The sequence below is a fragment of the Arachis ipaensis genome, chromosome B6, assembly GCF_059453495.1.
Source record: "Arachis ipaensis isolate K30076 ecotype BB chromosome B6, ASM5945349v1, whole genome shotgun sequence".
In the NCBI taxonomy this organism is placed as follows: Eukaryota; Viridiplantae; Streptophyta; class Magnoliopsida; order Fabales; family Fabaceae; genus Arachis; species Arachis ipaensis.
The window spans coordinates 102,681,012-102,698,558 of record NC_142441.1 but is presented as its reverse complement, the minus strand read 5'-3'; the positions used below and the strand labels follow the sequence as shown (position 1 = coordinate 102,698,558).

Genomic DNA, 17,547 nt, shown 5'->3' with positions numbered 1-17,547 from the left:
GATAAAATATCATACTTTTATAGGTGAGGTGAAAATAGATCGGTTACATTTTTGTTGATCATTCTGTATTGAAGAGCAGTTATTAGATTTTAATAAGTGATAATGTCTGGTCGGATGTTTTTATTCCAGAATGCAGTTCGTTGAGTCTGATTGTAACGTATAACACCGAATTATAACGTAAAGTGTTGAGTTATGGTGCACAATGCCAAATTATGGCATAGGATCTGTAACGGCCGTATCATATATATATATAAGGAGATAACGTATAAAATTAGTTTTTAACATTTTCAGTGGGAATCAAAATAGTCTATCACTTTTAAAAATGATCAAATAAGCCTTTGAAATTTTAATTCATAAATTTTTATTTGTTCCTAATTCAACGGTCATTAACATAGTATTTTCATGTTCACATAAACTTTGAGTTGCAAAATTACATCACAATCCTCATCTTCTCTTCTCCTCTGGATATGCATACTTCCAAAAAAAATTGGACTTTTTATTTTAATTAATGAATTGAATTTTTTTTTCATTGTACAACTTTCCCTTGTGATTTTTTAACTGAGTATTTTTTAGAGCATATTTAACAAACTCTTGGTTGAATAGTTAATAGCAGAGGATGCAAATAAGTTTGCATTCCCAAGTGCCAATGATTTAAATTCCACCATGCCACTGAATAGCAGAACCAATTTTTTCCAAGTATTGCTATTGCAGTATGTACTTCCATTCGATATTGAACTAAAATCAGATAAAGTCGTCCAATTTACAAGTTCATGATGAGAGAAAAACAGTAAAAAAAATTAAAAGTTTGAACTAGTTTAGCACCACAAAAATTCGTCAAACTTGTTTCAATTTATGTGTCTTAACAAAACTTCAAAGGGTTGGATTAAAATAGCCTTCGATTTGTCGTCAAATTACAAAAAGATAAAGTGAAAGTTTGGTTTGGTAAAATTTTGTAAAGATGTCTTATTTTGTGTTTGGTAAATTAAAAAAAGACTATGTGCTTATATTTGTAGTTTATAAAAGATCGGAGTACTTTTAAAAATAATTAAAATGAAATTTTTTAAAGTTAGCTTGTACTTCTCAAAATTTAAAAATCTAATATAACTTCATATATTAATTAATTTTTAAATTTAATACTTAAATATATGTCTTTTATAATATTTTTAAATTTTAAAAAATATTTTATTAAACATAATTATTGTTATTTGTATTTATTAAAAATTATTTTTAGTTTAATTATTAAACATAAATATTACACTTTTTAAAAAGTAAAAATTTTATTAAAGAATAATTATAGCATAATTTTGAGGTCAAGATTTATAGTAGAAGAGACTAAAATACGTCCAATTAAATAATTTGGGACATCAATTTGATTATGTCGAATGTGTTAATACTTAATTGTCTATATTAATATTGTATTAATGACAGTTGAGATTAGGAACAAACAAAAATTTACAAATTAAAATTTTAAAAACTTATTTAATTATTTACAAAATTGAAAAACTAAAGTTAATATATACAAAAGCGTAACTTGACAGGACAATGTAACACTAATAATAATATCTCTAATACTTTCCAAACCTTCATTGTACACATTGTACGTTTAGGTCATTGGCTCCCTATACTTTCTCTTTATTACCAAAGTACTAGCTATTGGTCAATATATACAACCATGACATAAAAATAAAAGAAATTAATTATTTATTGGCCACTCGTATAGTAATGCAAACTTATTTTATGTTTATATTTATATTTAAACTTAATTAAACTATATATTATATTTATCTACAAAGTATAAGAAAGACATAAGTTATCTTGCATTAAAAAAAGAATGCAGAGAGTAGTGCGGGATTGCGGGTAGTGACATAGATGTGTGTGTACAGAGAGTTAGAGGCAGCCGCAAATGTGTATATATAAGCGTTAGTTGTATGTGGCTGGATTGAAGCTCCATGAAATTAAATAGTAAGTCCCCTCCTCTCCCGACCCCCTCTTTCTAAACCCACTCGATCTTCTCTCTGTCTATTCAATTCTGATCTGCGCCTCACAAACATAACAATTCATAAAAGAATGTCATCATCAGAAACACCACTACGGTGGACTCAGCAACAACAAGAAGAAGCAGAAGATAATATCACTGAAGATGAAATGAATAATAATAAGGAGTTGATGTTCGAGAAGGTTCTTACTCCAAGCGACGTTGGGAAGCTCAACCGCATCGTCATCCCAAAGCCCCACGCGGAGGCTCATTTCCCGACCGGCGCTGACGGATACTCGACCGAAGGGAAGGGCCTGCTTCTGAATTTCGAGGACCAATCGGGAAAACAATGGAGGTTCCGTTACTCCTATTGGAGCAGCAGCCAAAGCTATGTTCTCACCAAAGGATGGGGCCGCTACGTTAGGGAAAACCACCTTTCTGCCGGCGACGTCGTTTTGTTCAAGAGGCACCGCCTCCATCCCAATAATTTCTTTGTTAGTTGGAGGCGCCGTGATCCCGGGACCATGCCCCTGGCGGCTAGAGGGAGGAGGAGGAGGAGGAGAAGGGATGAGGGTACCAGTGGTGGTGATGGCAACAGTGAGAGTGTGGTGGTGGGTGATGCTGCTGTTTCTGTTTCTGTGGGGTATCCTACGCACCACCAGCAACATCCCTTCTCATCCTATCATTCCAATGAATATTTTCTTCATGCAGGTTTCTTCTTCTACTCCTGATCATTTCTTAACTACCTATTCATTAGATATTCTGCTTTTCAAAACCGTGGGAATGAGAAAATATGACTTTTAAACTTGGTGAATTCACGTAAAAGTAAAATTGATAAATGAGAGTTGTTAAATAAAAATTTAATTAAATTATTTAACGACTTTCACCTATCAACTTTATATAAAATTAATTACACGTTATTTTTACTTTAAAATTTTAATATATTTAGACAACAAATCTAAGCATATTAACTAGTTTCTGCCAATATTATAGTAAATTATTAAATAAATTCATTATTGTTACTTAGATTTTTTTTTTATGAAAAATAGACTTATTATTGTAATTTTTTTGAATGAAAGTATATAAAGAATACGTAATATATAAGATGTAATAATTTAATAAATATTATGAATTATTACATCTTATATACTATGTACTTTTTATGTACTCTCATTAAAAAAATTATAATAATAAACTTATTATTCATAAAAAAAATTTAGATAACATTTTTTTTAGGTAACAATTATAAAATTAATTAAAAATAAATTTTTGCAGAGTTTAAATTTATGTTTTTTTAATTATATTAAATATATATTAAAATTAAGTATTAAAATTAGTTATTATATAAAATATATATTATAATATAAAATATATATTAAAAATAAATTTAAAAACATATATATTTATATATAAATAAATAATAATTAATTTTAATAATTAATTTTAGTATATAAATAATATTTTAATTTTTTTATTGAATTTTAGATATTTTTATTTTTAATATTGACTATACAATATTTGTTCCCGATCAAGAAAGTATAATTAAATAATGGTCCATTAGTTTATGCAAGTATTAATTTTTTTGTAAAGTAATGTTATATGCACCATTTTGTATATACTTCTTTTGTATATATTTTATCCTTTTTTATTAAAAGTTATACCATACAAAAAGAAATGTATAAAAAATAAATAAAAAATGGTATAAAAATTAATTTTTTTTATTTTAACAAGTTTTGATAAACAAAAATAAAGAGTATCTTATCTAAATTATTTTTACATTTCCATTAATGATTCTATCAGGATTCAACCCCTTCAATTTTTTTTTAAATTTATCGTGTTGCTTTTCTTCAGTTGCAGTGCACTTTGTAATGCTACGTTTGTCTGTTAAAAAAAAAAGTGTAGTAGAAAATTTTCTTATCCACTTTCGGCGGTGACACAGTAGACACTAAGTGAGAAAAAGAACGTAATATAGAGAAAACAGAAAGAATGATAATTACAAAATCCACATATACATGACTTTTGCGAGTAAAGTGTGTTTGCTCCCTTGCCAGATTAAAAAATAAAAATAAAAAATTGGATTCAAAGAACATAGCTTAAAATGCAATAATGGTAATTATGACAGTTCTTTTTGATTGAGAATTACTATTGTAGTTTCAAAGAAGTAGACATGAAAGTAATTGGGAGAAATTTGCGTCATGTGTAATTTGGGTCCTTATCTGCTCAGATATCAGAATTCAGATTGTACCTAAAATCTGCAGGTCTCGTGCGCTAGCTGCGTGAGCCATGTGACCGAAATTTAACGAAGTAACAAAAAACAGATAAAGACAAATTAAAGGTCACTTTTTGTTTCTACAACTTGTTTAATTTGCTGCCTTCTATTTCGTCAACAGGAATTTTAAATATTATCCGGTTGAGAATTTTTGAATGAGAAATCAACAAACATCATTTATTACTGAAGAAAAATATGTAATCAACGCCATTCCCATTCTAAAACACACACTATTGTTGATATGTATAATTTAAAAAAAAAAATAAGATAAGGAATTTTAATTTATATTAGTTATTATGTTAGTTAATAGTCTAATAAATTTTGCTTTATATTTTTAATCAATATTTTTAAATATTATTAATTAATTACTAACTAAAAATAATAAATTATACTGATTTATAATACTACTGTAATTCTAATATACGTTCCTTCTTTCTTTATGTTTTTTTTTCCAAATTAAACAAGACAATTTGAATTCAATTTTTTTTTGGTAGAGATTGCTTTCTTGGTAGAGATTTGAATGCAATTTGATGTCACATTCACTGTCTCAAAGAGTGTATTAGTATCGAGTTTTTCTAAAATAAAAAGTGAACGCTTAATATTTTTGTAATCAAGATAATATAACTTATATAGGATAAAAATTATAAATTCAATAATAATGAAATTTTTATATTTATCATTTTACTAATCTTCTATTTTAATAATCTTTTTGACCAGTTAGAATAACTTTTTATATTTAAATTTAAATAGCACAGATCTTAACTGAGGCATAGGCTTATGCACGTGTGATAATGTAACAGGTGGAGAGTGCCAAGGTGCGAACGAAACGACAATGGTGGAAAACCCTTTGAGTTCAGGTTCGAGGACGCTGAGGCTGTTCGGGGTGAACATGGAATGCCAAGAACAACGAGAGACACGTAATAATAACAATAATAATAATAATTCTGAAACCTTCGCACCCTAAAAAATCTCATCGACAAGGACCCACCTCCCCAATTAATTAATATTAGTGATATAATAAATAAATATAATCCCTCCTAATTAATTAATTCGAATCGTCGTTCACCATCGTCACATGCTAAACATGCAAGTGGTGGCTTCTTGCTATATATATATGTCACTGTCTTGTTTAGATTCTCTTCTCTTCTTTTCTTTTTGTTTTCCCCCGGTTGGGGGTAAGCTATGGTATTCCTTCGGTCAATTATATTACAATATAATATAAATAGTATGAGTATGGTGATGTCATTAACATCAAGAGTACCGATGAAAGGAATTGTTAATTATTTTATAAGCGTATCTAGTTTGGAGGTTAGCTAGACCAAGTTGAAGATTATAAAGGATCCTTCTTGTGTTAAATTTGGAATATGAATGCAAATGGAAATGCTTAATTATCCTTTTTCAATTGGATTCTTGTTCCCTCTTAGTTATGCATATCAACTATCATATATAGTAAACTAATTAAGGTGTCAATATGCCAGGCGATGGGGACATGTTCCCAACGAAGTCCGATTCTTCATATATTTGAGATCTAAGAAGCACAGCAAAATTGTACGGAAACTTAAAAGACTATAAGAATTGTCATATGAAATTAATTTCTGTTGGGAATAAGGAGTGGACCATAATCCACTCAATCATGTGTTAAATAATTTGTTATTGTTATTATATTAAAATGTTAATATAATAAGGTCCTTGATTAAATTTAGAGATTTATCATTGTGATAGTGATCATAATATTGAGTGATAAATCTTTTATAATTTAATCTAAATTGTTCTTGGTCATAGGATTATTAAAAAGGACATTAATAATCCGGAAAGATCAATATATATATAATGGTCTTCATTGGATGAAGATTAATAGATCTCATTTATTAAATTATATATATAAATGGTGCATATAGAGATATCACCATTAAACTAACTCACTTTGAGAATTCCTAATGGTTATAATTACCGCATATTTGTCAATAGGATATTCTCAAGATGAACACGGTAATAGAGTTTCCTTTGACCTGCGACTGTCATAGTAATTAACAATGTATTTATTATACTATGATTCCGGATACCTAATACCATAGGGTGCTAGTTGAATGGATATTGGGTATGATTTAAATATTTGTAGAATTAATGATTAGTCAATAAGGAATCCGTCAACTTTCGGTAAAGAGTTTGAGCTCTATGATTATAATGACTGAGATGAATAAAACATTGGCCAAGGGGATTGAATGAATGAAGAAATGAGTTTCTTAGGTTATTCACAGTTCATTATAATAATGGTAACAAGTTAAGTTAGAGTTTGACAATTAAACAATACTCTAAGGGTTAACCAAGAGTTGGAAAGATGGAAGGAATTATACTTTATTTTTCTGAAGTTCTTAGTAAAAATAGATACTTCATACTATCGGGTCGTTGAGAAGTGTTGCTAAACGCCAACCTTGATTAGTAAATTCAGTATGACTAATTTACTACCCCGTTAGTATTGAACCTATGGGGTCACACACTAACGAGTGTTCTAATCTTTGTTGTAGAATTATTTAATTATTATTTTGATTTGATCAAATAAATAATTATATTAATTCAAAATGAAATATTGTTATATTCTTTGTTAACACTAAGAATATAATAATAGTATGATAATTGAGAATTTTAAATGAGATTTGAGAATAATTAGTTATTCTATTTTTAAATTTGGATGAGATCCTAACTGATTATGTTTCAAATTGAGTTATGATATGATTAATAAATTTGAAAGATTCAGATTTAGAATTTTAAGATATGATTCAAATTTGAATTGAGATTCAAATTTAAAATCATTAACAAATCTCATACTATATATATGTGTATGCAAGAGTAGAGGAATCACATAAAAGAGAGAATAACAAGAGTTTTATTCCTTTACCTCTACGCACATAAATGCATGTGAGCCTAATTCTTGGAGAAGAATTTTATGGTGTGCAAAAAGTTGCAAGAGGTTTCTCAATTTAGATCAGATGTCCATTGGTCAAGGAGTTGACAGCAAAGGTTGGTCTCGGTGTGAATACGCATAGAATTTCGTACAATTGAAGAATAAAGTTTTTACTAAAGCGTCTAAAGGTATTTAGATCTAATTGTTTATTATTGAAATATAGTTTAAACACAAAAATAGATCTTTAGGATTACCTTCTTTTCTTCCACTGCGTGTTACGTTATGAACACATGGTAATCCTTCAGTGATATCAGAGCTTTAACTTTTTTGTGTTTAAATTTTTATTCCTATTTTTTTAAAGTTTGTGAATTAATAAGATTAATTCAAATTGTTTTTAAGCATGTGATGTATTTATTTACATTGAGATGATTTTTTAATAAATTAATAGTTAATTTATTTTAATTATTTAATTATTATTAAATTATCATTCTTTTAATATAAAAGTTATATTTATAATCAAATATTTTGTTTGATTTTATTTATTTATTAAATTTAAGGAATAAGATAAAAAAAAATATTTTTTGTTTGTTTCTTATATATATAAGTGTATATATAAAGGTCAAATTTGATTTGATAATTTTTTAAGGCTAAACGTTAGTACATGAAAAATCAAATTTTGATTTGATTGATGTGTTTTGAACACTATAATTTTAGAAATTAGTTTTTGTAATATTCTTGATTATAAAAAGCGGCCTGACAACTAGGAGTTTTATTTTCAAGCTAATAATCAGTGTATACATTTGATGTATTAAGGATTTAATTTTATATTTTTACCTAGACAACCTGGAAGTATAAAATTTAATCCAAGAATACTAGTAGAAATTCTCTAACAATAGAGATAAGTCCTAAAAGTTAGGATATTGTCAAAAATAAATTTATCTCTTCTTTACAAGGAGCAACTTGACAACTAGGACACTTGTACTCAAAGACAGAATTTATTTATGCATATGATGATGTATAAGGAGAATTAATTTTATGCTTGAACCTAGACTACCTAGGGATATAAAATATAATTCAGTTAAATAATTGTCTGACAACCAGATAATTATTTGGGATTATAATTGCATTGGGATACAATTTAATCATGTTTATTTGAAATATGTATGAGTAACAACTTGACAACCAAGATACTCATTCGTAATTCTAAATAATTTTTCAGAAATATAAATTTTTTAATTTACTTTCGTATTTTAAATTTTTAAATATGCCCACCTTTTGTGTGGCATACTTGAAAGTAATATATTGACTACAATTTAGATTTGTTTTTCCAAAAGATTATCATTGAGATGACAATCCTATTGAAATAATATTCTCCAATAAATTTGGTTATGGAATGGTTAGAAGTTGTGAAGTATTTGGAATATTGCTTTACTACAACATGGGTTGTTTTGACAAACATGAGTTTCAATTTCAAAGACAACCTACTATTTATTATTAAACATCTTGAGAAGATGCATGGTGCCCAAAGCAAGATAGCATGACTATCAAAGATTTTATTTAAACTAATGGGAGTATTGGGCAATATATTTTGAATTAAACAACTTTAGAAGTTGAAATGCCATTAGGCAAATGGCTTTTGCGAGAATTATTCTTGCAAGTATTTTTGGAGATTTATTTTGTTACAAACAATTTATAATTGGCCTTAATATGATTAAGGTTTGTGATCCTTTTAGAAAAACTCAATATGAGTATTGAAGATGCGAATCAAAATTGCTCTTAAGGGTTGGTTTGACCAATAATAAAGATATCGAGTATTTTTATTATAAGAGCTTAAAGTAAATTCTCTAATATCTAATTGATATATATTCTATTGAATAGAGAATGAGATTCTCTCCATGCACAAATACTAGTACTCTATGTACTCCATCATGTTTAAGAAACATGAAATTTGATTTAGTTTAACTATCACTGTTTGTTAAATATTTGGACTACGTTTTAGAAATGTTGCTAAATTAACAAATTTCTCACTAAATCAATTTTTTTTATCCATACGAGATATGGAAAAGGCATAAGCTGAAACTCAAGAACATTAGAGTTTGGAGATGTCTTATATGTGTTAAGAGATTGCATAAAAATAGAATTGATATTAGGTCCAATAAATGAGATTTATTGGTTACCCTAAAGAAATAATGAGATTATTTTTATCACTCTTCTTATGACAAAGTGTCTGTGATAATATGTTAAACTCCTTTTTGGAAAAAGGATTCCATCTTAAAGAAAGAGTGGGACTACAATTACTTTTATTAGAATTGTATACCACTCAATAGAGGATATACTTTCTCCTGAAAGTATAAAAAGTTTGATCGTCAAACTAACTTTTTAAAAAAGTAGCCTATTTGTTTAATGATACAATTCTATAAAGATAGATCTAATGGTTACTTAAATTTTTATAATCATGTTCAATAAGGATTGTCCTTAAAATAAAATTATGCACTATTGTAGTGGGAGATTTCATGTTTTGAGAAAACGTGATATTTATTATGCACTTGGTGTATTTTACAAAAGGTCAAGCAAACATGCTCAAGAGCTAAGGTCTTTAAGGTTGAAAGAGTTTTGATAAACACAAATGTGCATTGAAAAATTATACACATAATTGATTGGCTCTAGTGCAAGTGAAAGATTATTGTGATAATAGTATGCCCAAGATCCAATCTATCATGATTGGCTCTCGTGCAAGTGGGAGATTGTTGGAAATAAGGAGTATGACCACTATCCAATCAATCATGTGTCAAATAATTTGTTATTGTTATTATATTAAAATGTTAATATAATAAGGTCCTTAATTAAATTTAGAGATTTATCATTGTGATAGTGATCATAATATTGAGAGATAAATCTTTTATAATTTAATCTAAATTATTCTTGGTCATAGGATTATTAAAAAGGACATTAATAATCCGGAAAGACCAATATATATATAATGGTCTTCATTGGATGAAGATTAATAGATCTCATTTATTAAATTATATATATATATATATGGTGCATATAGAGATATCACCATTGAACTGACTCACTTTGAGAATTCCTAATGGTTATCATTACCGCATATTTGTCAATAAGATATTCTCAAGATGAACACGGTAATAGAGTTTTCTTTGACCTGCGGCTGTCATAGTAATTACAATGTATTTATTATACTTTGATTTCGGACACCTAATACCCTAGGGTGCTAGTTGAATAGATATTGGGTATGATTTAAATACTTGTAGAATTAATAATTAGTCAATAAGAAATCCGTCAACTCTCGGTAAAGAGTTTGAGCTCTATGATTATAATGACTAAGATGAATAAAACCTTGGCCACGGGGATTGAATGAATGAAGAAATGAGTTTCTTAGGTCATTCACAGTTCATTATAATAATGGTAACAAGCTAAGTAGTTTGACAATTAAACCATACTCTAAGGGTTAACCAAGAGCTGGAAAGATGGAAGGAATTATACTTTGTTCTTCTGAGGTTCTTAGTAAAAATAGATACTTCATACTATCGGTTCGTTGAGGAGTGTTGCTAGATGCCAACCTTGATTAGTAAATTCAGTATGACTAATTTACTACCCGCTTAGTATTGAACCTATGGGGTCACACACTAACGAGTGTTCTAATCTTTGTTGTAGAATTATTTTATTATTATTTTGATTTGATCAAATAAATAATTATATTAATTCAAAATGAAATATTGTTATATTCTTTGTTAACACTAAGAATATAATAATAGTATGATAATTGAGAATTTTAAATGAGATTTGAGAATAATTAGTTATTCTATTTTTAAATTTGGATGAGATCCTAACTGATTATGTTTCAAATTGAGTTATGATATGATTCATAAATTTGAAGGATTCAAATTTAGAATTTTAAGATATGATTCAAATTTGAATTGAGATTCAAATTTAAAATCATTAACAAATCTCATACTATATATATGTGTATGCCAAGAGTAGAGGAATCACAGAAAAAAGAGATTAACAAGATTTTTATTCCTTTACCTCTATTCACATAAATGTATGTGAGCCTAATTCTTGGAGAAGAATTTTATGGTGTGCAAAGAGTTGCAAGAGGTTTCTCAATTTAGATCAGATGTCCATTGGTCAAGGAGTTGACAGCAAAGGTTGGTTTCGGTGTGGATATGCATAGAGTCTTCGTACAATCGAAGAATAAAGTTTTTACTAAAGCGTCTAAAGGTATTTAGATCTGATCTATATATTATTGGAATAAAGTTTAAGCACAAAATAGATCTTTAGGATTACCTTCTTTTCTTTCGCTGCGTGTTATGAGCACATGGTAATCCATCAATTTCTTGATGTTAAACTTTTAAGGCATAAGACTAAATATCTATAGGATTCTCTAAAATTCACAATGTCCATCGATTTAGTTTTTACGATTTTAATTAAATTATTGCTGTTTTTAAAATTGAATTTCGGACACTATCAGACCATCTCCAGTCAAAAACTCATTTCAGTCTCTATTTATGGTCAATTGATCATAAAAAATAACTCCGCATCAGTTTTTGCGTGATAAACAGTAAATAAAAATTTAAAGTATCTCTTTCTTCTCCTAATGGAAGAACTAACTTTAGTCCCTATTGTGACTCCACTTAATTAATTAATTAATTAAAATAATTAAAATTAATATAGTTAATATTTTTTTGTAATAATATTATTAAAATTTATAAATTCAAAAATAATTCAATATTAAAAATATTAATATTAAAAAAATTAATAACTTAATATATAATAATAATGCACAATATATAATTCGAGATTAAACTAATTTGTAAAATACACAATATAAAAAAAGCATAGTGGAACTCTATAGTTAACAAGTATTGTGAAATTATTATATGTGTTCAATTAAGTCTTTTTTCAACGGTTGATGCTGCTGCATCACTACAAGAAAAAGGCCTGTCGGCACACTTTTTTCTTGCTACGCTTTTAAAGCGTGCCCAAAAGTGGTCAATGGCCACGCTTTTGCGAGGGTGGCCACTGATTTGTGATTTGGCCACGCTTTTTTTTGCCACGCTTTAGAGAAAAATCGGTACGCTTTTATGAGTGGCCACTTATTTGAAATTTGGCCATGCTTTGGGAAATCGACACGCTTTTACGAGGGTGGCCACTGATTTGAAATTTGGCCACACATTTTTTTGCCACGCTTAAAAAGCGTGACCATAGAAGGAAATCGGCACGCTTTAAAAGTGTGGCTATAGTGTGTTTATTTTAGCACCGTAAAAAAAACGTGCCGATAGAGTTCCCTCCTCTAAAATTTAGTTTCCCACTCATTTTTTTTGCACTTAACTTTTTTTTTTCTAAGTTTTCAAATTTTAACCCTAAATGATAATAACAACACACTAGTTTCATATAATTTCTTTTTTTAACTTTTAATTTCCTATTGCGCCAGGAAGGATGAAACCTAAATTCGTCAAATGCCTATGTAGATATGATATACAATTTTAAGATGACTTGTGATTTTATTTTTTTCACCATTCAATATTTTTTCCTTCTTTTTTCGTTATCTTTTTTTTTTCATTACAAAATGTGTATTTTTTTTTATAATTTCTTTATTTTTAAATCACATAACTTTGTTAGAGTACACTTAATTCTTATGTTACCAAATTATACTTAACAAAATTAGTTTAAGATAATTTGATTAATTTTACAGTTTGTTCATTGTATTAATAATTAGTTATTTAATATTCTTAAAAAATATAACAAATTATAATTTAGAATCAAAAGTATTTAATGTAAACTCAATATTCATATTTAAACTAAATTTAATATCAAAGTATGAATTAAAACTTTAAATGTTATCATTTGAATTTCTTAGTTTCTTTGGTTTTGATAAAAGTTAGAACAAAGTTAAAGAAATGAATAACTAAGCAAAAAATCTTTTTAACACTAAAATTCACTTTCAAACCCTAAACATACAGCGCCGTCACTTCATCTTCACTCTCGAACCCAGCAGTTTCCTTCGGCGTTCATTGTTCAGCTTCATCGCACCCAGCATCCTTCATCGCCATCATCGTCATCTTCGTCGCGTTCATCACTGCCCTTCATCTCACCCAGCCTTCATCGCCTTCGTCGCACCCAGCCTTCATCGCCGTAATCGTCATCTTCATCAAGCAGTCGTTGTCTTGAGCTTGCCGTCGCCATCACCATGGTCTTCCTCGAGCTTGCAGTCGCCGTCATCTTCGTTGAGCAGTTGTTGTCTTCCTCGACACTGCTTTGAATGGCTTTTCTTTGAAAGGTTCAGAAAACCCTAACCTCCATCACGCTACCATCTATCTCCCGTCACCACCCTTGGCACTCAAGATCGCAACCAGGTTCGTCCTTGCTGTTTTGCTTATCGTCCTTCTCGTCATTCTGCTCGGAAAGATGCTCGCCTCTGTCTCGCGGTTCTGCTCGCCAGGTCTCGCGGTTCTGCTCGCCGTGCTGCTCGAAGGTTAGTGCTCAGTTGTGCTGTTTTACTACTAAGATGATTTTTATTTTGAAAAGCTTATTACATGTTCCTACTCTTGAAAAGAACTTAATCAGTGTTTTCAAATTTTGTTTAGATAACAATGTGTTTTTCGAATTTTATACGTTCTCAAAAATCAAAATGCTGACGTATAAAACTGAATTAAAATGCACTGTTCTTTTAATATGCATTCTTGCTAAATGCTAATACGAAACACCCGTTTTCAAGGTTTTTCCCTTTATTTTTTTTGAAACATCCATTTTGTCCATATTGTTATAAAAATGTATTATATAAACACACTAAAGTTTATTTATCATATTGGTTACTATGAACCTTTCATTTCTATGCATATACAAATTAGACAAATTAAACCAAAATTTTCTAAACTATAATTGGAAGTTTCTAACCAAGTAATTTGGATGATCATTGAAAGTACAAAACACAGAAAGAATAGGACTCGAGAACTTGTGCAGGAAATAGAGTTTTCAACCTTAGCATGATGGGATATTGTATGTATATTGAAGGAAGACCACCGCTTTTTGTCTAGTTGAAGCTTGTGTTAATTGTTTGATCTGATAATTAGAAATTGGAAATAGAAAAAAGTGATGCTGAAGCTACCAACTGTAATTTTGAAGCTTCTTCGTATATTGTCTTGTGGTTGGGCAATTACTATATATTACAATTTCGCTTTTCCTGGACTTAAGAAACTAACACTAATATTTACTCGAGCTTCAACCTGATCTTTAGAGCGACATATACACTAATATTAATTTTTTTTCAATTTCTACTTTTAACCTGAATTTGTACTGTTGATTGCTTAATTTGCTGCTTCGCATGAGTTTTTCTTTCAATTTTCATAGATAAATAGAATGAAATAAGTATATGTGTTCAATTCAATTTATTGTAGGAGCTGACCTTCTATTTTTCTTAGTTTCTATTCAAATAAAGTATCTGTTGAATTAGGATATAGGTATGTTATCAATGGTGCTAGATAAAAGAGTGCCAAGGGGAGCATATATGGTTCTGAACATGTATAGAGACTATTTCTTTTGTGTTTGATATGTGTTTTTTGTTCTAATGGCTGAGTATGCAATATTGCGGGATCTAATTAAAGTTTCCTTGCCATTTTCATGTTTAATCAATTTGGATTTAAAATTGGATTTGTTGGACTTAATTGAAGTCGCTTTTATAACATGTACTAACCAAGATTATTTAAAATTCTACAGGGCAGTGATAAAAATAATGGAGCTCATAATGGATGATCACACTACTCATGAAATTTGATATTTTGTAACTAAGTATATAAAAGAAGTAGATATGTGACACTTGTTGGAATTGCAATTCTTGTTTACTTGTTATGACTTTACTTTTTGGTACTTTGTCATCAAAGCCTACTTTTGTGGTGACAAGTTTTATATGTATGTCTTTTTTTTTTATGGAAAAGTTTATATTTGTTGGATTTGTTCAATATATATAATTTTGTTTTGGTCTATGAATTTAAAATTATATAGAATTTTGCAGGAAATATTAGGAAGATTAATGAAAAAAAAACTTCTGACCAAACTTATGGGCACGCTTAAAAAGGGTGGCTATATCTTAATTTTGGGCTCAACAAGCACGCTTAATAAGCGTGGCCATAACTTGGCAATCGGCACGCTTTAAAAGCGTACCCATATACTCATCTATTGGCACATTTTCTAAGTGTAGCCGTATCTTTTCGTATTTATAAATAGCCATGCTTTTGGAGCATAGCCATATGTTTACCCTATTGGCACGTTTAAAAAGTGTAGCCATATCTTCCCCTATCGGCAAGCTTTTAAAGAGTACCAGAGCATACATTTTGGGACGTTTTAAAAGCGTGGCAATATGTGCACTTTTCGGTACGCTTTTAAGCGTACCTATAGGTTAAGACCTATGGCCACGCTTTTTAAGCGTGGCAAGAGATGAAAGCGTACCAACAAAAAAAATATGCCGATAGATCCACAAAAGCGTGGCAATAGAGCAACTAGCATGCTGGCGGATGTGACCCTTTCAAAAGTGTGCCGATAGCTCAAAAAGCGTGGCGAAAAGCTATCGGCATGCTTTTTTGCACTTTTTGGCACGCTTTTAAAGCGTGGTAGAAAGCTTATTTTCTTGTAGTGCATATTCCGAAGTTGGGCATTTATTTAGAGAAATTGATGGTAAAATGCAAAATTTTTCTCTCCTAACTGAGGTAATTAATATAAATTATTAATTAAATAGATATATAATTATTTAATATAATTAATTATTATAATTATTAATAAATTAAATATAATTTAATTATTTAATATAATTATTTAATTAATTATTATTTAAATAATTTTGTTAAATAATTAATATAAATTAAATAAAATAAAAATATAATTATTTAATATAATTAATTATTAATAAATTAATTATGATTTAATTATTTATTAATTATGAATTTATGTAATTATTTATTTTTATAATAACTTGCCACATGGTAAGTTATTATTAGACAATAAAAGTCCCTGTTTAAAGACACTCTTTCCTCTTGAAAGGCACATAGAGACTCTCTTTTCTTCTTTTTCAATGGTTTTGGCCTCTGCTTTTGTTATAAATAGGGCCTCATATTTTGGCTGTTAAAATTGCTCTAATAGTTTCTCAACTCTTTTCAGTAGTAATGACTTAATAAATGGAGTGACGAACTAGCATTCTCTTACTACACTAGATATTAGTGAAATAATGTCATTTATTTTTATTGGCATTCCAATTAAAGTAGACACAGCCAATCAAAATATGTGTATAAATTATTTTATCAAACGACATAGTTTTGTGCTGATTGAATGCTAAAAGTAAATGACATCATTTTATCATTATGCAATGTGGCAAAGGAGTGCCAACTCATTAATCTGTTTCCTAAGTTACTGCTAAAAAAGGATCGAGAGATTATTACAGTATTTGGAGTAGTTTAATCTTAGAAACAACAATAGTAAAATAAAATTTTATGGACCAAATTAGTAAACAATGTGAATCTCAAGAATTACTTTTTGAGAATTTAGTCCATAAATTATGATTTTTGTGTTTAAAGTTTTTATAGAAAATCTAATAGTTTTTGGTATTTTTTATTTTAAAAATTGACTTTAACATTATAAAAAATTTAAAACCGTCTTTTTATTAAAAAAATTAATTTTTAAATAAATTTATCCACCAAAATTACCCTCATCTCAATCTAACCCATATCCCCACCTACTCGTAGGCTTGTACACGGATCAAATTGAATATAGCCGAAATCTCAATTCGATCACAAAAATCATCGGATCAGATTAGATACGATATCCAAATTTTTAAAACTTGGATCTGAACCAATCTGCACATTTGCATATAGAAACGGATCGGATATCGAATATATTCGCAAAATAAAAAAATATATTCAAAATCTTATGAAGGTTGTAGAAGGCTTAAAGAAGGGGGTTGAATCTATGGCCTTCTTTTACTTTAATGAAATAACCTTTTAATTACAAACATTCAATCTGAATCTGTTTGAACTCAGTAGCAGAAAATTTATGAGACAATTTCATTTTGTCTCATGAATATCAGAAAACAGAATAGAAAAGGGAAGAGAGAAGCTGACACCATCATGTATCATGGTTCAGTTGTCTTGTGCAATGCAATTTACATCTAGTCTCCACCACAAAAGTGGTGGAATTTCCACTATAGTTAGGGTATTACATACACCAATTCCATAGTATTGACACAATCCTTTCCTTCTCAGGTTTTTACTTAACTTGTCTTGGCTATGCTAATACCTAACTTTTCACTCTTAGTGCTTAACTAACTAAGAAAGGGATACCTCACTGGTACAAGATACAAGACATAAAAATAACCTAAAGAGATCTGAAATCACT

General features: G+C 28.9%; 1 protein-coding gene across 1 annotated transcript; it reads left to right on the top strand.

Annotated features, from left to right (window-relative positions):
• The first annotated feature begins 1,960 nt into the window (after nt 1–1,960).
• LOC107647035 (B3 domain-containing protein At5g06250-like) lies at nt 1,961–5,434 on the top strand. Its single transcript, XM_021104588.2, has 2 exons — nt 1,961–2,686; nt 5,045–5,434. Exons 1-2 carry the CDS (start codon nt 2,068–2,070, stop codon nt 5,206–5,208), a joined length of 783 nt encoding a protein of 260 aa, XP_020960247.1. The 5' UTR covers nt 1,961–2,067; the 3' UTR covers nt 5,209–5,434.
• The last annotated feature ends 12,113 nt before the right edge of the window (nt 5,435–17,547 follow it).

What these genes read in the sequence shown, in the direction of transcription:
- LOC107647035 (XM_021104588.2), top strand. Translation starts at nt 2,068, where the DNA reads ATGTCATCATCAGAAACACCACTACGGTGGACTCAGCAACAACAAGAA. An exon ending in TGAATATTTTCTTCATGCAG is followed by an intron (nt 2,687 to 5,044) that starts GTTTCTTCTTCT and finishes ATAATGTAACAG; the next exon opens with GTGGAGAGTGCCAAGGTGCG.